The following is a 21,422-nucleotide window of genomic DNA, read 5'->3' on the forward strand; positions in this document are numbered from 1 at the left end:
ACATTAGGTGCCAGGGTAGAGCTGACAGCTCCTACCAAGCAAGAGCAAACAAAGTCTGATTTCTGACAGCATGCAGGGAAACAGATGAAAACATTGCTCCCACAAGAAGGGAGCTGGTATTTAGGCATCTCCTTGCTTGTGGAACCAATGCCTGGTCCCACAGGAGGTGGGGAGCCAGCTAGGACCGGGGTCCTTGAGAGTCCTCCTGCAATCCTGTCATTCTCTCTCTCTCGCCCTTTCTCTTCCATCCCATAGTTGGATGGAACACAGAGATAAAGAGATAGTCATTACAATGGTCTCTTCATTCAATGACTACAGTAAGCAGTCACCTGTGACATAATGTTTAAGGTCACAGCCCCTCAGACTGAAAATTGAGGGTTCTAGTCCAGGTATGTCTGTGGTCATTTCCCTAATTTAATTTATTTTAAAGTTTAAGGTTCATACTGAAAGGTGATCTCACTCTTTTTAATTGACAAATACATTTTTCTTTCAAATTTGTCCAGAAATATCTCTTTCTAAGTATATCATTCACAAAAGCCTAAAATGCTTTATATTTCTCTCTCTCTCAATCTTTCTCTCTCTCTCTCAATTTCTCTTTTTCAATCTTTCTCCCACTCACACACCCTCTCAGACCCATATGCACTCACTCACAGACCCACTCAGACACACACAGCCACTCAAAGACCCATCCGACTCTCACACACACACTCACAGACCCATCCGACTCTCACACACACACTCACAGACTCTCACACCCCCATTCACAGAATCACTGATAGCCTCACATATCCACTCACAGACAGTTACGCACCCACTAAGACATTGATGCACCCACTCTCACACCCAGACATACACTCACACACTGACTCCCGGACCCACTCACAATCTCACACACCCACTCACAGACCCACTAAAACCATCGCGCACCCACTCACAGACCCACACAGGCACTGAGACACCCACTAACACACTGATGCACCTACTCTCACTCCCAGCTAGACCCTCTCACAGCCACTCTCACTGAGATAAACCCTCTTACACCTATTCTCGCACCCAGAGAGACATGCTGCGTCCAACACCCCGCATGAATGGCCAAAAGGCGGTGTGTAGTGGTGGTTGTATTAACACAAAGTAATGCAAATTAATTTACATTAGAAAAAACATTAACATTCACTGAAAAAACTAATGGTTACAGGGACTTTATGGTTAGGTAATAGAATTTAAATAGCCGTAGAAATTCACTTAAAAAAACATAGGTTACAGGGACGTGATAGTTAGGCTCACATTCTAAACATACAAAACTATAGAAATTCACCTGTTATATTTAGAGTTATCTCAAGTAAATCTAACTTGTGCCCTAAGGTGATTATAACTCACGCCCTCGCCATGCACTGCAAATTACCCCACAAATTACGCCAGTCATGACATGTTCAATAACATCATTGATAATATCAATGTAATATTTGGAGTAACATTTTTTATACAAAACTGTGCATGGCAGGGGTACGAATTTAGGAAAGGAGCTATAATTACCTGAGATAACTCTAACGGGGGAATTTCAAGGAACTATGGTTAGCTGAGATAACTCTAACACGCGAATTTCTGTGGTTTCGTACATTTAAAATATGAGTCTACCTATAACGTCCCATTAACATTTGTTTGCTTTTTATGTGACTTTCTATGTTTTTTATATTCTATTTCCTAACTAGAATGTCCCATATGGTTGTTTATTTTTTTTTAAAGAATGTCCCTGGATTAGATTTGGCTGATGGAAAGGTCACTGGGTTGGAGGACAGTGTGGCAATGAACATTCAGGTCAAGAGCATGTTTCAATGATCTGTGCAGCATAGAACGCCAAACTATGGCACATATTATGCTCCCACTATGCTGTAACCTAAATTGATACTTTTGGATCTTCTCATCCTTTGTTCTAATATGGTTGTATTAAAATGAGGGCCTGGTCTCTGTCATTATTTGTAAAGTACACTGTCATTTTATTGGGGAGTTGCTGCAGGAAACTGGACTGCTAATCTTTAGAAGAGACATATGTTATAGTTTTGAAGTGAGCTTTAAATGAGATCCCCCAAAGCCTAAACAGTTTACTCCTGAACATTGAACTGGTTTCTTTGAAGAACCGCTGATGCAGGTATATCACATGCAACAACCAACTAACCTAAGCAACAGTACACTTAAGAAAAATATAGCTGGAGGGAGGCCAGGTCCAGGAGAGGTGAATCACTCCTCCCCACCCTACGCAATGTCAAAATCTGCTCAACTAAACAACTTCAAAATTATCCTTCCCCACTAATGGCTGTATTCATGAGAGGGGCCTAGAATTTAGCAGTAGTTCCCTTTTTGACAAGTCTAATTCTCTAGACACCCAAAACACAAGTGATAGAGAAGTTTGGGAGAGATAATCAAGGACCATAATGTGAAAAATGTGTGTTGACTGTATCACCCTAAAGACCAGCAATGTAACCTAACATCCTGTCCGCACAGCATAGTCTCTAGAATTGGTTTCTTTCTAACCTTTAGTACACTTTCGAATTACATAAAATCATGCTTAATCCTTCAAGGAGGACTTTCTGATCACTCTCTGAACCAAATTTATTTGAACCTAAAACACATCATATTTATCACATTGTCTTCAAAGTTTGACACAAGACCACAACTAAAAACAAAATGGCTCAAGAGAAGGAAGCCTACAAATTACATGTAAAAGCCTCTCTAAATGAAAAGAAACAAATCGCACCTCATATATACCTGCACTCCTGAAACAGTGTCTTTCTCTAACTTATTCACTCCTGTGGTGTTACCAATTCTGCATGAGCAGATAATGTGAATGTGCGTTATTTATTCAAATCCTTATTTTCTTCTTAAATTTGTAGGGTAATGTGATACATTTTTGCAGGTTCACCTACAAATACATCTCAGTGTTAGATACCCAAACCCTCTGGTAGAAGCAGGCATAGGCCAGTTTGGTAACTTGAGCCCCGGAATCGGGTGTTCTGTAACCTACGCACATCCTACAACCTACTTGGGGATGGTGCTTCTTGGGGAACAAGGAACCCTGTCAGATTGCAACATTATTTTGTAGTTATTATTAATTTCGAGGGAACCTTTTCTCCTTCATTGAACACAATGCAGAAATCTACACTATGGGGGTCATTACAACTTTGGCGGGCGGGGTGGCCGCCAATACGGCCGCACTCCTGTGGTGCCCATTTGGACATCCCTGCTGGGCCGGCGGGCGGAAACCAAGTTTCCGCCCGCCAGCCCAGCGGGGATGGGAGCCGCAACACGGGAGCCGGCTCTAAATGGAGCCGGCGGTGTTGCGGCCGTGCGACGGGCTGCAGTTGCACCCGTCGTGCTTTTCACTGTCTGCATGGTGAAAAGCCGCATGGGGCCCCCAGGGGCCCCACGACTCCCCGTACCGCCAGCCTTTTCCTGGCGGTTCATACCGCCAGAAAAAGGCTGGCGGTCGGGGACTCGTAATCCCCTGGGCAGCGCTGCAAGCAGCGCTGCCCAGGTGGATTATCACTGCCGGGGCTAAAGTGGCGGTATACCGCCGGCCCCGGCGGTGCGACCGCGGCACTTCTGCCGCGGTCGTAATAGGGCAGGAAGCACCGCCAGCCTGTTGGCGGTGCTTCTGGCATTTTAGCCCTGGCGGTCTCGGACCGCCAGGGTCAAAATGACCCCCTATATGCTTAAAAATGCATTATTAATAATTATTGTTCTAATCTAGTGCAGATTCTATGGATAGACGTTACTACCAAAATAAACATACTGGATATGATTAAAAAGGTGATTAGATAATATATTAAAGACAATGGCAACATCTTTGATGGTACCTATGGTGCCTCTTACTAGATCTCTCTTAGCACCAAAACGTCCATACGAGTTTCTCAGATAGCTTCTAACACATATATCATTGGTACATAATAATGTTATTTTAAATCAGTTAGCGTACTTGTTTCGTTTCTTGCATTCTGAGCTGCGAAAAGCACAGATAAGAACAGCTGCACAAGTCCATGGCGTGCTGCCAAGATGTCTGTAGAGCCCAGCTCACTCAAAGCTCACAGAAAAAACTAATGATGTTCGGCTCTGAAGATGCTTTTGCATCAGACAAATATGTCTTCCTTTTTATCATAAAAAGGTCAGACTTTTTGATTAGAGATGTAAACTGCAAGAGTTAGCATTCAGATTCAGTTGCACCTGTACTGTAATCTGGTGTACACTGTAATTCATGGTGACACATAATATATGAGCAATTAGTGATCTATCACCATATGACAAAGCAAATATTAAATGATAAACCTAGGCAATTAATACTAAATGAAACTCATTTGTAAATAAGAGGCGTACCTACGTTGATGAATTAACTGCAACGAGGGGCACACAAGCAGAAAATGAAAAGTGTGTTTCAGACTGCACAGTCAGCTTATTTTTCCAGGATTGGAGTTCCCAGTAGGACCAGGAAGCATATATTACATTTTCCTGTGCCTTGTGTGTTAATTCGCTTCTTTGCCTTTTTTAAATGGTTAAAAGAAGTTCAGGTTCAGAGTTCAAATCCTTGGTGTGCTTATGCTATTTAATGTCATGGTATATTTAAAAAACAATTCTGGAAGTGATTGTGATGGCATTAGAACTTTTGTACTTGAATGCTCCTTTTAGAGGCAAGCTTCCATTCCATTGAGTCAGCGTGCAGTTGGTTAAATTGAGGTTTTATTGTTCAGCTCCGTGCCTTTTCGATTACATTGAAAACATTAGTTATTTTGCTGGCTTAAAAACAAATTTTAGCACTTTAGAGGTATTTCCTTTCCAGCACACTCTTGTGCAAAGACTAGTACACATGGAACCACCACATGAAATCTGTCAGCATTTTTATGCAGTCCAAGGACTTACACAATATCATTCCGGCATCCATAAATAGGAGGCAAGGGGAAATGTGAAAAGTAACTATGGTTTATAAGTCTGTTGTTTCTCCGTACATTTTCTCATACTTTTTTCCTCTAAATGGCTGCATTTCTTCACTTCATCGTAAAACACACCGCTCTATCCCTGTCATAGTGGACATGGTAGAATAGGAGGAGAAAAGCACAGCACAACCTAATTTTTCCTCTTATTCTCTCCTTGTATAACACTATCTAATAATTTGTAAATAGGGTTTTTCATTTATTGTGGGGAACGAGAAAAGCTACAGTAAGGGGCACTGCCCTTTCGAAAAGGATAAAGACAAAGCTGGACAAGACCAGCTAGAAACTCTAGAGCAGTGGTTCCCAACCTGTGGTCCAGGGACCTCTGAGGGTCGGCAAAGCCTCCTCAATGGGTCCGTGACTGCTTAGAAAATGTAATAATATTAAGAGATTAGGTTCCAAGCTTTGATGTAATGACTCATCGGGGGTCCCTGGATTCCAATAATGATTCAGTGGGGGTCCCCGGGTTCCAGAATTGATAAAGTGGGGTTCTACAGAAGTCAAAACGTTGGGAACCACTGCTCTAGAGCTTTAACCACAGCCTATCACAGATTGTCCTCTGCTTTAAACAGACTAACCCCTAAATGGAAAACTTTTCACTTACTACTCTATTTACTTCCAAAACGAAAAATTTGCCCACAATGCAGCATTACGGATAAGGAGAAAAAGTATGTATATATATATATATATATATATATATATATATATATATATATATATATATATATATATAGAAAATCATCCACTTAATATCCTCTTTAAGTCCAAAAATGAATAAGGAATAAAAAGATGCATTATTAACAAAGAGGAAATGCCACTCAGTGGCTTACAACTCAACTGAGACAAACTGAATCACAGACAGACATCTCAGCAGGCTATAATGGCCTTGGTAAACTCTGAACATGCACCCTTGCAATAGCATAGGCCTTCACCTATTTTTATAAGGGGATCTAAAAAACTGGAGAAGCTGACAGGATAGAAGCAGAAAATTCCTTCATGTCCTCTCACAGATTGCCGCAACTCTCCAACAAAGGGAGGGTTCTGTTGGAAGAGGAAATTACTGTGGAAGCAATCTCAGTGGTAATTTTCGATATACCATACAATAAATCAACTAGCTAGACTAGATTTACAGCAGAACTTTATAAACTAAACAAGAACACACTTACTGTGGTCTTACATGATATCTTCTGTCAGGCTAAAACGACTAGTACTCTGCCATCTGTCTCTAACAGTACAACAATTTATTTAAAGCCAAACTAGAGAAAGATCTGAAATAATGTGCTATCACTCAATATCTCTTTTCAATACTGCTGTCGAAATTCTGACCAAGTTACTGGCAAAAGACCTCTGCCAGGCGATTCTCAATCTAGTGCATTAATCCCAAATTGGCTCATACCAGGTAGGTTTTGAGGACCCACCTGCAGACTCTTTCTCTTCTACTTTGGATGCTTTAGAAGAAACCATCACAGTTGACAAGGAAAAAAGACCTTTAACATCCTCACTTGGGAATATCTATTCCATGCTTTGAAGAGAACTGGCCTAGATGAGGACTTCAGATCAATGACCAGATGGCACTCTGTGGGTACAACAGAGACAGTGAACTGTGAGCTTTTTGTCTGACTCATTTCCCATAGGGATAAGTACTAAGCAGAGTTTATACCTTCCTATTCTTGCTAGCCCTTGAGCTCCTGTTGATAGCCATTTATCAGAACACAACAACTAATAATGTAGACCACCCCGTAGATACTTCTAAAGCACTAGCTGTTTTCTCCATATGATGTCCTTCGCATGCTTACGAATGCTTAAATTTCCGTCTTCGCACAATACCACTTTTTGACCTTTTTGGGCTAAAAAATACCCTTGAAATTTGAGGTTCTGCCCTTTTCAAAAGCCATGACCAGAGAGGTAATACAGGAATAGGACTTTAAGTGGGTACTGAAAAAGCTCAAGCACCTTGCTATACTGATACAGATCGGTCTGCCCCTCTGGAATAGCAAGGTAAGGGCCCTAGAGAAGCCAGACACATGTAATTACTAAAAACACTTTAAGGCAAAGCTCAGGCAAGATAAGACCTCAGAATATCCTTTTACTGGTCTTTTATTTTGAGAAGCTTATCTGCAGCCATCAAAATCACCAATAACCCCCTAATCCAAATTGGCTATATTACATGATACCACAAATAACCCCAATGGCCACATCCAATTTCTACCACACTGACAGTAGCACAAGTATGCATTCTATGTCATTGGAAATTATCTACCATACCAACCTTAAGAAAAGGAAAGACTGAAATGCACCACGTTACAATGTATAAACCATATATAAAGATTAAAGGATCAAATGGCAGTATATGACAACAAGCATATACAATGCGATTGGTCCCGCATTTGCTCCAGTTAGAGGTATTGGTGTTGTAAATTCTTAACTGGACTTTTCTTGCCAAATAAATTGAAACTGAAAAATAAAACATTAGTTGACAAAAGCAGACCGATTCAAAGCACATTGGCCGCCATGAGCGTGTTCCCGAAGGAGAGACACAAAAGGAAAAAGAAGTTCACTCGCAGTCCAACATATCGGCAAACATGCAGTTATCCATGTAACAGGTCGATCCCCAACGTGGTAACAAAACCGCCCAAAGGAGGGGCAAATGTAAAGCATGTTCCAACAATAACAAATGATTTTTAAAAGGCATGCCCATGAACGAGTGAAAGTAATGAGCGTTAGGAGGGCGTGGTTAAAAGCCCATCTAAATAACAATACATCAGAAAAGCAGTTCTTGCACGCTGCTATACTCGACCTAAAAAGTGGTCGTCATATCTTGAGGTAAAAGAAACATCCTAAGATTAGAAGAACTCCAATGCCATAGCATATTGATCCCAGAGTGGATTCTTCAGCACCTCTGCCGACTTCTCCTACACCTTATAGTACCATTTCCCCCATAGAGAACATTGTATAAAGTATTTCAGGGTTACTGAGGCTCCTTACTGTTAACATGGTTTGTGGCATTTTGCAGCTATCATATCTAAGTTATAGTATTTTGTTGCAACTTTGTTACTATTCCTCCAGATTCCCCTCCCTCTGGAATACTGAGGCATATGACATGGTTGTTTTGCACGTCCTTTGGTAAATATTATTCATATTCTACATTTTCTCTCTCTCCCTGCTCCGATTTTATGCCACACATGTAATTTGCAATATTTTGTTTCGTCAGTGAACCAGCAAATACGAATAGCAACCTATTTCGTAGAAACTGTTAAAAGTATTCGTTCTGCCTAGATTGATGATTTTAATTGTATACACTTTTGCCCATCAGTGTAATTGATCTGGTAATATTTCAATAAAGAAATGTTGAAAACAGAATAATATTAATTTGAAAAAAGCCCACACCAAGTTAGAGGTTGTTGTCTTCTGCCGCCTAAGTAAGTGTATTTATTTTACAGGATATGACTCTTTGATTGTTTTAATACCGCTAATTTGTTAATCCACTTATGCAATACCAGCTTGTAGGAGAGCACCACTTGCTAAGAGGCAAAAGTTTGTGTAGCACTCCTTGTTCCCTCCAATCGCCTTAAAGTGAAGTCCATTTGCCAAATGCTTGTCATTTAACAGGTTGCACATCCAGCTCACGTTCCAACCCACAGCACAATTTCCATAGCCTGAGTGTTCCTCTTGCCATCATTTTGAAATCTAAGTAAACCACATCCATCATTCTTCCTGATGCAAGTCTTATTCACACACGTGCCTTACATCTTGTGAACAAACTATGTCAGGCTTAAAAAAACTAGTTGCTTGATTCTTCAGAGGTTCTTAACATTACACCTTCTTCCGAGCAAACAGTTAAAAGAAACAGTATACGATATTGTCAGTTCCTCATTAGCTCCCTTTGACTCCAACGGATGGCCGCATTGCTGTAATAGCCATTCGTTTTGAAAGTGCAGACTGGGCTCTTCATTATTCCACCATTCCTGTTTGAGGTGCCACTCATAGTGAAGTACATGAGATGAGTGAAGAGAAAAAGGGGAAACATAAAATTGAAGTAGCAAGTGTGTGCAGAATTACTTGAAATAAAAATGTTAACCAACATAATTATGAATGCCTTTTAACCCATTTTGGCAGAGGGATATCCCTGGACATGTGAAAACTAAAATATTGAATACAATCTAAGAAATAAGAAAAACTCCGGGTGTAGAGGTAGGATTGTTTTAAAAGCCTGTGCAAAGCTTGAAAAAATTATTTAGGGCAAAAAAGTAAGTATTCGTTTTTTGCACATCATATCGGGGAGCGGGGGCCAGGGCCGCTGTAGCATTGGTGGCATCCGGTCAGGAAACTTTGGTGGTGCTACCACTGCCCCATGAACTCCTTCTCCATGGACTCCCTCACTACCACCCTCCAATGGTGTCCCTTAGCTCTCCTTAACCTTTGTCAAATTACATTTCTTTTATAGCACTACACATTCCAGTTTAATACGTCAGAGCGCTTTAAATCACACACAAATATTATACAGAATCAATTACTACATGTGTAAATCAATGTAGATTGTTCCATAAAACAATGATAGGTACAAGGTGTAGCAGTCACATCTTTCGTTCATAGTGGGCATTATGGCCCTCATTTCGACCTCGGCGGTCTTTTTCAAAGACCGCCAAGGTACCGCCGTGCTGAAGGCCGCCAGTGCAGGCGGTTTTTCATGCGGCGTATTATGACTGCTGGCCGCCCTCCGTCCTTTTTCGGACGGAGGGCCGCCAGCAGCCATACTGGCGGTTGGCGTGGAAGTGGAGGCTGCTCCACCTCCACCGCCTGTCATCAGAACACCACCCACCGAATCACGTTCCATGATTCGGTGTGGCGGTGTTCTTGTGACGGGGAGCTGGCGGCAGAGCAGCCCCATGGATCCCGTCCCCTCGGGGAGGATCAACGGACAAGGTAAGTTGATCGTCCGTTAGGGGAGGGGGGTGAGGGGTATTGTGTGTTGTGTGTGTGCATGGAGGTGTGCGTGTGAGTATGTAGAGGAGATGTGTGAGTGCATGTATGCACGCGGATGGTGTTGTGTGTATGGTAAATGTGTGCAGGTCGGTCTGTGTGCATGTCTGTTTGTATGTGTTGTTGTAGGGTATGTGTGCATGTAGGGGTGTGTGTCTGTGCATGTTGGGGGTAGGGGAGACTCGGGGTGGGAGAGGGAGGTGGGGGAGACCCCTATCAGTGCCAGGGAAGGAATTTCCTGGCATTGATACTGCCTACCGCCATAGACTTCATAGCGGTTCCAAACCACCTGAAATCCATGGCGGTATGCAGGGTCGTGATACCGCCGGCGGTCTGGTGACGGCCGCAGGGCTGGAGACCGAAGTCTCCAGCCCAGCGTTCGTCACCGCCCTGGTGGTCAAAATGGAGAAGTGGCAGATGACCATGGCGGCTCCGCCGGCCTGTTGCCGGTTTTACCGCCACTTCTCCCCCATCCGCCAGGGTCATAATGAGGGCCTATATGTTGAGTGCTTGGTCTTGACAACCCCACCTCGAATTTAAAACGAAACACAGTGGGTGTGGTTGTGTATACTAATATACGGCAAAGAATTTATTACTACTCAATGGAAGCCTTTTTCCTAACTTAGACTAAAGAAAAAAACAATAATGTTCTTAACCCATTCTTTATGCATCTCAACTCAGAAAAAGAAGAATAAGTGAGGCATTTAAGAGGTTGATGCCAATAGGGTACCAATAGAATGAAGCTCTGTTATGCTGGCTGCAGAGTATTAGGGTGGCCATGGCACAAGGGTGGACATAGAGGCAGCACGGCTTACAGGGTCATGTAGGACTCCGTGGAATAAGGGCAACAGTTTGGGGTTGATGGCACTGTATGTAGCCTAGCATCCCAGCAGCATGACTCCTGTGAAGAGTTACACCTTCTGCAATGTTGAATCTGCTGTAATCTCACAGACCTGTAAGTTCCGGTCACCAGACACACCACTCATACTGCCTTACATCCTGGCAACCAATTACCCAACAAGGTTTGCACATCCTGCAGCCTGGCAATCTCCCAGCTCCCCACCCTCCTATATTTGTACACAACCTAACAGCATTGAAACCTCTGCAGCCTGTTGCCCATGCAGCCTCATGCCCTCTCCATTCTGGCGCCCTCCTTCAGTGTAGCCCCCTCCTGCAAGCTGGCAACTTTTGTATCCTTAGTTATTTTTTATATGTCCCCTTCAGTTGGGCACACCTGTACCTTATCCCCTCCTGTTGACTGGAACTCCTACAGGCTTATGCACCCTCCTGCAACCTTGCATCTCCCGTCGCCTCAGTCCCTCTCTTTCACCCTGGCATCCCATGTTTGTATATTTTCTTACAACCTGGCACCCCTTGCAGCGTGTTGCCCTGTGGTAACTTTCAAGCCTATTGTTCTGCTATGCACGAGCACTGTCGTTCTTCCTAGCTGGTGCAACGCTGCAGAAGAGGAATGTTCCCACTTAATTTAACATAGTCGCTTATAAATCCCAGCCAAAGTGCTCTGGCACTAATCTGGCAGCACTACCGTCTCCAACATCTCGACAAGCATTTGAAATGTAATGGGTATCGCGTTTGCTCGAGTTGGAGCTATTAGTGTTGTAAACTCCTATCCGGACTTTTCTTGCCACATAAACTGAAAATGAAAAGTAAAACAGTTTCACATTAAAACACTGAAAAAGTAAAGAGCTAGACATTGATGAAGTACCTTAAAAAATGCAATTATGTGCCTAGTTGTAATTTTGAACAAATATGGAATCTCACTGTATTGCTGTCTGCATTTCTTTCGCATGTACCTTTTGACAATAATGTTTTTTTTTCTTTATAGGCTTTGTGCCCATCTCTAGTGACAGAAGACTCACAGCAGTGAAAGGCCCCGTTCCCTGCCAGCTCTTTTCACACAATGTCCCTTCTAAACTGCCAAATACTTTTACTTCTCCAGCAACATATTTCAAACCAATTATCCTTCTGCAAAATGCAGAAAACGGCAGGTAAAAGTGGTTTCCTATGTGAGCAGTGAATCGTATACATGAACCCCAACATCCCTATACCTAAACATTCTTTTTATTTTTTAAAGGAATAAAAAAGTATGCGAAGCATCATCTATGACACATACACCGGAAAATGAAAACCAAGAAAGGATTGTGGGAAAGAGGGACTCAATCGCTTTAAATGACATAGAAAGCCATGCGCTTGATGAGCAACCTAAAAAAACGGATCCCGTAATACACGAAGAATTCAAGACTAGTAAATGTGGGCCCACCAAATCTCTCCCCATCGCCACAGAAAGACAGCTTTTCAACAATTCTGTTTCCTCCGCAACTCACTCTATTTCAACGTCTGATTATGTGTCTGATATGAAGGAAAATGTTTCATCTACAGCGTCTTCATGCTCCTCAGCAGGTTCTACACTGTCTACTACACCTCTAGTCAATAACTTCCTTATAAAACAAGACCCAAAGACAGGGGTTTTAAAACTTGTTCCTGTGCAGCTAGAGATACCCGATGAAATGCCTAGTGTGCATCTTCAAACAGAGAAGGCATCTGGCTGCCTTCACAAATCACATGTACACTTTCCTGGAAATTTAAAAAACGATGGCTTTGAAATTAGCATACAGTCTGAGTGTTGCAATATCCAGACTGGGGACACTGTGCATGGAAGACAGCCAGGGGATTTACATACTCCACATATCTCATGTGATGAATGTTCAAATGTACCCTTAGATCCCACATATCCAGAAATCACAGGAAAATGCAAAACAACGGAGGAAATGGTTGAAGAGTCAAACAATGCAGTGGTCTTGTCCACACGTTCATCGTATGATTCAGCAGGTGCAAATTCTTCGAGCTTTGCTGATTTCGAGTGCTCGCCTCAGTTGAACAGATCAATTTGCACTCCTTTGCAAAAGGTGGTGAATTGTATACAAGATGAATTTGCATTTGATGGCTACCTGGAGAATGGAGTAGAAGATCTGGCTATGGGTATGTACACTATCCAAAATATTTTAAACAGCTATGAGGTGTGCAGCAATTGCATGCATGTTCAGGAATATAATCTAGTTTAATTATGTACAGGAGAAATGCATCACTCTATCCTACATATATAAGGAGAGGAAAGCAAAATAACTGAATATCTGGTTTATTGAAATACCATTACAGCATATTTGTAAAAAAGTGTATTATTTGTGAAGAGGGACTGTCCTCTTCAAGGAATAGTAACACTTCTTGTCGGGTTGGACCATAAAAGTCACTAAAACCTGAGCTGAATTCCATGGTAGCTATGGCACAGAGCAGGCAGGCTTAACGTAGTGCAATCTTGAAAGTATTTTTACAGAACCAAAATAATAAAATGAAAATGCCAAGGACTGAAAATTCTAAATCTAATTAGAACAATAGAGTGAAATTCAATAAGCAAAATAACACTGAAACAATAAATGTCCAACAACCGGAACAAGAGATATGAAGATTTTCAATTCTAAGGAAAAATAATGCAAAAAACAATAAGCACCATGACTGTCTATAGAAGCAGTAGATCAAGACCTAAGCATGATTTCAGGCTGACAGTGATGGAGCCAGGTGAGATACACTAAGTGGGTTTGTCTCAGTAAAAGTATGGAAGTCAAAAAGTTCAAAGAACCTTTTAAGTCTCACCCCAAAATGGGAATTCGTCACTTTTTGATAAGAAAAATCCTCCATGAGCAGGACGTCGCTGAAAGTATAGCCTCGGCCGTGGCACCAAAGGCCAGATACCTGAAAGAAGTTGGTACCACTGGTGCTCTGGAGCTTTGGAGATGTCTCACTGAGAATTTGTCCCAGCCACTGTAGACTGCTGGTGGGATACATTTTCCAGCGGGTCCTACTTGAGCTTTGGAGGAAAGGTTTCCATATCTCCCCTTTGGTTCCCAAACAACAACAAAAGACCCATTCTTAGCCCCCCAGGGGTGCCAAACAGAACCTACAGGAAAGCCCAGTTCACCGCCGGGGTGCCACTGATCAGCTGGGATCTTCAGGGGAAAGTTCTTGTCCTATTGTGTTCATGTAACCACACAGGAGTTCAGTCAACTGACACTTGGAATCCACTTCTTTCTTCTGGGTGGAGGAGAGAGAATTTCCAGTCCGTCGGGACTCCTCTCAGGTCACAGACAGCAGGTCCACTCCTCTTGTGATCTTCGGCAGGTCTAGAAAGTGTTAATGAAGAGCATGTCTTGGGATGCCACATGAATGCCTGGCACCAGCTAGTGGGTGGAGGTGTCTCCTGGCTCTTCCCTAACCAATGGACAAAAACGTTTTCAAAGGTAACATTTATCAGAGGCAACATTACCCAATTTTGCTGCAGCTCCTGTTTGCCCTACTGAAAATAATCCCTCAAGCCACCTTATTCCCAAAGCTGTGGAAACCGTTCTCCCATTGTGCAGATCCTGTGACCAACCAGAGTTGTTGTCAGAGCAATGAGCAGTCCCCTCCTCAGTGGTACTCAAAAATATTTCTGTGCAAAGCTCTTCCCTAAATGATTTGGTGGTAGCCTGCCTCGAGGGACAAAGGCTGCAAGTCCCCAGGTGTCATCTGACATTTACTTGTGGCAAGGCAGGCCCTATTGAAGTTAGTAAGGTTCCTAGACCTTTTGGAACTAGTCTTTATGCCAGGGTAAGAAAACACTTCCCCAATCCCAGGCCATTGCACCTGCTATGCGAACACTTTCACACATTTTAAGGTCAGGTACTTGATTGACAGCTACTGGAGAGATAATGTAAAATTGCCTCCAGATGCTTCAGGCAAGGAAAAGGTAACATTCTTGTTACTTTTCCTAACTATTTGTAAGAAATCCAACTTAGTCATCGAAGTGGGATTTTAATAAATACTGAAAAGAGTGGTCACATTCTTTTTTTTCTTTTTTGCTGGTCCCAAACCCATCTCCTGTAATTAAAATTGTAATATGTACTCTAGTTTTCTGTATATGACAGCTAGCCTGCCACAGTGAAAATAGCTTTCAAGGCCTTGTTACCGTAGGGACATGGTGATATTAATTTCCTACATGCCACACTTTTAAGTGCCATGCGCACTATCTTGTGAGCTATAAGGCCTATAAGGGTGACTTATTAATATTAAAAAAGGGAGATCTCTTCTTATCAATTAGATGTATTTGACAGGTCACATTGCAGTTTTTACACTACAACAGTCAGGCTTCAATGGAAGATATGAAGCTATGTTTTGTAGGCCTACTCTGTGGATGGCACAATATTTGCTGCAGTCCACAGATAACATTTAACTTCCAGGCCCTGAGTGCATTTCCTACCCAATGTGCTGGGAGTTATAAACAAGGTGAATATGTCAATCAAGTGTGGCCCAATTTATCATGTATAATGGGGTAAAACAAACACTTTAACCCTGATTAGGGGGGTTAAGCATGCATAAAATTCTAGGTCCAGCAAAACAGGGTGCAGAAAATGCAAAAATACTGGTGTGACCATGCAGAAAAGATCAATTTCCCACAGTAATCAGTTACCAATATCTTCTACCAGATAAAATAAAACAGATATGGTAGAGGAAGATACAATAAGCACTATCAAAAACATAAAAAGAGGAAGGAATGGTAAAAGACACAATAGAATGATGTAACAGTTAACTTATTGAGTGCTTCTATGATTGGTGTCTACTCCTGGTCAAAGATAGGGAATGTGAAGAGTTACACTGAATGTCATGAAATGTCCACATTATCTAGATGTTGATATATATAATTTCTTCAAAGAACAAACAAAAGGCTATCTCAGAATTCCACAAAGCAGCTAAACCTGGGTTGGATGATTTAACATACTCCTGACCTTTAATTATGTGTGCAACTGCCATAAATATCATGGCAAATAGAAGGACATAGCTATGATAGAGCTTTGGGCTTCATTAAATCCTATTTTGTAGCCATCCAAAGCAAAGAGTGTCCTTTAGTGTTCATTTTATTGAATTCATTAAACTCTGGATTGTTTAATTCATGGGTTTTTTATGATATTTGACCTGTGGCCCCAGGTTCCTATTCACATATGTTATTTATGCTTTATCTTTATTTTTTTATGCTTCTTTGAAACTTTCAAAGGTGTAGGTTATTTTCTATATGCTCATAATAATTGCAATGTGTTATGGTATTTGTGTGGATCTAACAGTATACATGTTTATTTTAACCATGCAATGCCTAATGCTGCTGCACCTTTAGATTGCATGAGCTAATATTATTTCTGTGATTGTTTGTTTGCGTAGTATGCTTGCAAGGTCAGCTTATCATAGTTTCCATAACAGCATGAGTCATTTATTTGGCTTTTTTAGAAGGATTATCAATTTTTTAGCCCATACAAAGCAAAATAACCTTGAATAAACAAACTTCAAGGAAGGTATACCTTTTCATTTGCGTTCATGTTTAACTTTTCAAGTTCACTTGTTCAGGATGGCATTTACTGTTTCAGGGCAAATTATATTGTTATTAAATTTTGTCAAAGCCTCCAATGTAGAGAAACCTGTATGAGGCATATGATTCTTGTACGTAGATTAAGCATTTAGCATTCGATTAGTTAGAAAATGTAGGCTATGTAGTTACCTTTCCACTGATTCATCTAAGTCCTGCATGTATCTAAAGCAGTGTAGTAATGTATTTAGATGAAATTAAGCAATCTTTTCAAGGTTGTTTAGGATAACAATGCACTATTCTAATACAATAATGAATCCCTGTCAGAGCCCTAACTTAGTAAAATTGGCCTAGGAAATCTTTTATCATCCTGTTCACTGGTTGAGATGTATGGATGAAAGGAGGTGCTTGAAGGAGAATTGTGATAACGTGAAGTATTCCACCTCATGGTAGATACAAATGACTAGCTGCTAAATTCAAAAACCTGCAAAAAGAGTGACGATACTTGATTCTGGCGGGTAACAACAACATGTGAGTGACTGTAATGTACACTATTGGACTTGACCCTTTCTGAAAGGTTTTCCCTCAGGTTTTTCCTTCATCCTTCTGCAGTCTTAACCCATTTTTGTTATTTTAGGGCCTGCTCACTGTACCATTGCTATCCAGTGCTAAAGTGTTTGTATTTTCTAATTAAAACTAGTAGATTTGGCTTACCTCCAATTGGCAAATTTAATTAACTTGCCCCTGGTAAAGTTACACTACCTGTGCGCAGGGCCTGTAAATTAAATGCTACAAGTAGGTCTGCAGCACTGATTGTGCCAGACACTTAAGTAGCCCTTTTAGGCATGTATCAGGCCTGTCAATGCATCTAGTGGGTGCAGATTTGAACTGCCATTTAAACCTGGAAAGAATAACCTTTTGCCAGGCCCAGTCTTTACTTTTTTAATTCATTCAAGTTACCCCGGAAGTAGGCCCTAGACAGCCCAAACGTCTGGGTGCAGTGTATTTAAAATGTAAAGTTGGACATGTACTTTTACGTTTTACATGTCCTGATAGTGAAATACTCTTAAATTTGTTTTCCACTATTGCAAGGCCTACCTCTATAGGACAACATTGGAGTTGCCTTATCACATTTAAGTAACTGTCTGTTCCAAATTGGAACAAGTAACCAGTACATGGTTGGTGTCTTTGGAATTGTAATGAAAGGTCCTCTCTTATGATAAAGTGAGATTTTAAATTACAATTTTGAAAATGCCACTTTTAGAAAGATTGCATTGTCCTGCTTTGCCCATTTAGTGCCTGTCGCCTGTCTCTGAGTTGCATGAATGGGTGTAGTCAACATTTGGCCTTTCTGTATTCTTACGAGACAGCCACACACAATAGAGAGCTTAGGTGTGCCTGGATGGGCCATTACTGACAGAATGGGAGGGTGGATTTGGGCACAGCCCTATTTACCCTTGAATACGATGTGTCCTGCCTCCACACAAAGGGCTGCATACCCCCTGTAGTTAGTGTGTAGCCAGGGGTGGGAAAGAAGGAAGCTTGAAGACTTTAAAGGAAGACCTCTAGAAGCTTCTCCCATTTCAAAGCAAGGCCCAGGTACAAATATTGGACCTCAGATGCCAACTCTTCAGTACATTTCTTGACCTGTGGATACTCTGCCAAGAAGAAGGATTGCTGTGCTGCTGAAATGACTACCACTCAGCTGTTATACTGTTCTGAAGGACTGCTGCCTTTCTGCCCTCTTGCCTGGGGGAGAAAGAATGGATCTGCTGTGTTGAACCCAGGATCCAAGAGTGACTCCCAAGGCTGGGTGGCTGGCCTCCTGATTAGAGCTTCAGGTGCATTAGGCTCCAGCAACCTTGAACCCAGCCCCTGGACTCTCCATCTGTGAGTCTACCCTACCATGTGGTGGCACCCCAGTCCTGACCCAATGGAAGTGGGCCTCAGGGTGCTCTGCCAGCTGATCAGCGGACTCTGCAGAAATTATGCATCTCTTCTGCTGTGTGGCACAATCCAAGCAGAACAAACGTTTCACCTGTGCTGTGAGGATTCTCTCAGCACAAGGACTCTGCATCGTCCTCACAGCCCTCACTAGAGCCGCCGCTGTTCAAAGCTTCCCTAAAGCAGGTCCTCGCATCGAAAATCTCTCATCGAAAGCAGTCTCGATGATGACACAGGTTTTCGCATCGCAGGCTCACAGCTCCTTTGAACCAACGGATCCCCTTGACTGTGCAATGCATCCTAAATGCTGGATTTTGCATAGCAAACCCTTGTCAAGAGGATCCTAAACAACAAGGCAGGACCTCCCATCGCAGCTCTTCAGAACCGACACATCGTCTTGGCTGTGCAACGTATACTCGATACATGACCCTTAAATTCCGCAACGCGGTTTTAAGGTACTCTTGTTCTGTGGGCCTAACTGTAGCCAGCCCACAGTCAATCGCGATCAGCCCATTTTGTGACTTTGTCCCAGTCTGGCATGACCAGATGTCAACAGCTGGTACTTTGTGCTTTTTTGCACTAATTTTAGTGGAATCTTTAACATTCTGTAACTCTGTTCTACCGATTGGATTTTTGTCAGTGTGTTTTCACTATGTTACTGTTGGAAGTGTTGCACACATTGCCTCTACATTATGCCAGACTGTTCTGTGTCAAGCTACCATGGGGCTGAGCACAGGTTATATTGGGCTTTACTTGTAACTTTACCCTGACAAGGATTGTGGTTTCTGCCTGACTGGGTTTTTACCCCCTCAATCAGCAACATACTTTCTTGCACCAGTACTGCAACCAATGCTCCATGTACTAAATACAACTGGAAATAAACTTTCTAAAATTGACTTTTCCTAAATATTTAGTAAAAATCTAAGTTAAATTGGGCTTTGTCTCGAACCCAAGATACAGAATTAATATTTTAATCATTACTGATTGTCAGTATAGCATAGCCAGGCCTGTTGCAGTAAAATTAGCCTTTAGAGCCTTGTTACTTTAGGGACATGGTAACATGAATTTTCTACATGTCCCATTTTTGCACCCTACTTTGTGGGCTACAAGAGCTACATAGGGTGAATTATTAATATTTAAATGGAGGTTTTTTTTCCCTGTCAGAAGATTCTTTTGACAGGCAGGTTGCAAGATTAAACAGCATCTATCAGGCTACAGTAGTAGACCGTGAGCCATGTTGTTAGACCTGCTATCTTTGGCGTAGTACTTCCCAAGACATTTTACTTTCACTCCACTATCTTTTTCTGAACACCCTTTTGTTGGCTTTCAGACTTTTTCCCCTGCTAAGCAGCATCAGCAAAGTGCATGTGCGTTCTCCATTAAACATGGTCAAATTGGCATACACTTAACTGCCACATTTAATGTACTTATTAGACCTTAGCAAATGGTACTACATGTATCCAGGCCCATAAATTAAATGCTACCAATGAACCTCAGCACTAATTGTGCCATCCCCTAGGGTAGCACTGTCAAACATGTCTCAGGCCCGCTACTGAAAAGTGTTGTACAGTTTTAAACCTCTATTTCAAACTGTCACATTAGAAGGTGAGGTCATGAGAGTTGAATTTGAATGTGAGTTAATGTTTGCATGTTAGGTGTTTAAGCCAATGGTTTTGGTGCAAACCATACCTGAGTAATGGAAGGTAATTTTTCGTTGTAGATCTGAACCATAAACTCACTTTTATTGTATTTTTAAGCAACTATAATAATGCCTCATGGCTGGGATTTGTCACGTGCTCCTGGTTGCCTCTCTTGCATGTCATGAATCCAGCTGTCAGGACAGGCATCTGACTTTGAATGTACATTTGGTGTACCTATACTAAAGCCAGGAACCGATGTGCAAAGCTGCTGTTGGTTTGTTTTGTTGTATCCATACATCCAGGAGCTAGGGGCCATGGCTGAAGGTAGACAGGTATGGATGCAAGATACTCTCCCATCGTTGGCATGGACTATCATGGTACCCAAGAGGGTATTATGCCAGGCCCAACCTCTGTGGATTGACAGTAACTCTGCTTTGTCAGTGGGGCAACGTGATCCTCCCACAGAGACAGTGCAATGTGTGATGTGTGAGTGAAGTAGGCACCTGACTGTAGAAGAAGCTCTTAATGTTTATGTATTCAAAGATTTGCTAGATAGTGACAGGATTAGGTTTCTTTCCTTCATCAATAGTAACTGAAAGCCTACGAGAATTGTACTTCCTAAATGGTTATTGTCAAACTTTGTCCATATTAGTTTCTTGCTAAAATGTGCTTGTTTAAAAAAATAAAGAACTTAAAATGCACTCACAATGCCGTCTTTTCTCAAACAAGGAGAATATATTTTCGCACTGAAAGGTCTTCAGTTTGCTACATTTCGCGATGCTGTTTCTGAAAAATTTTGTGACCTTTACTGGGATGATAAACTACTACGAACACTTTACAAAGAAATCAATGGGAAGTCTCCAACTATTATGTAAGTATTTGTTTTTGCCATTTTTCACTTTTACTGTTACCTTGTGTTTTTGAAGGTGTGTCACTGTCTGTAGGACACTTTACCTGTAAGTCCTAAACACTTGATTTCATCGAGTTACAGCTAAATTAATTGCATTCTAAAAGTTAATGTCAAAGTACCAAGTATAATTGGGCATCCTAAATATTGATGAAGAACAGATTGAGCTCCACAGTTCAAAACAACGGTTGGGAAATAAAAATGAAACTAAATCGCTTAATAATTCAATTAAATCTAGGAAGCAATTGCATATCTCTAAAAGTAACAGTACTTGTACTCCGGCAACTGTTTTTCCTCGTGTGAAAATAAATGCAACATATAAATCAAAATCCCTGCCACAAGCACAGAAAGATTATCCAGGTGCCGGCATGTTCAGTGATAGGGATATAATGCCCACCTGACCTTGTGAGTAAAAGTTCTAATCTGAATATCACAGGCTCCACAAAACTCTGCATACCAGCTGTCCACATGCCTTCATTTAGCAATTAATTTTACCGCAAACCAAGAAACGAGTAGCAGCCCCGACTGCAAAGCATACTTATTGCTTAATTGAACCAAATGGGCAAAAG

At 41.7% G+C, this 21,422-nt stretch overlaps 1 protein-coding gene across 1 annotated transcript in view; it reads left to right on the forward strand.

Annotated features, from left to right (window-relative positions):
- The window catches only part of KNDC1 (kinase non-catalytic C-lobe domain containing 1), a 523,355-nt gene that overhangs the window by 338,851 nt on the left and 163,082 nt on the right, over positions 1–21,422 (forward strand). The window contains exons 13-15 of the mRNA XM_069239773.1: positions 11,803–11,965; positions 12,052–12,956; positions 20,676–20,817. Coding sequence (XP_069095874.1) covers positions 11,803–11,965; positions 12,052–12,956; positions 20,676–20,817 — 1,210 coding nt within the window. The remainder of the gene's footprint in view (positions 1–11,802; positions 11,966–12,051; positions 12,957–20,675; positions 20,818–21,422) is intronic.

The sequence above is a fragment of the Pleurodeles waltl genome, chromosome 6, assembly GCF_031143425.1.
Source record: "Pleurodeles waltl isolate 20211129_DDA chromosome 6, aPleWal1.hap1.20221129, whole genome shotgun sequence".
Lineage (NCBI taxonomy): Eukaryota > Metazoa > Chordata > Amphibia > Caudata > Salamandridae > Pleurodeles > Pleurodeles waltl.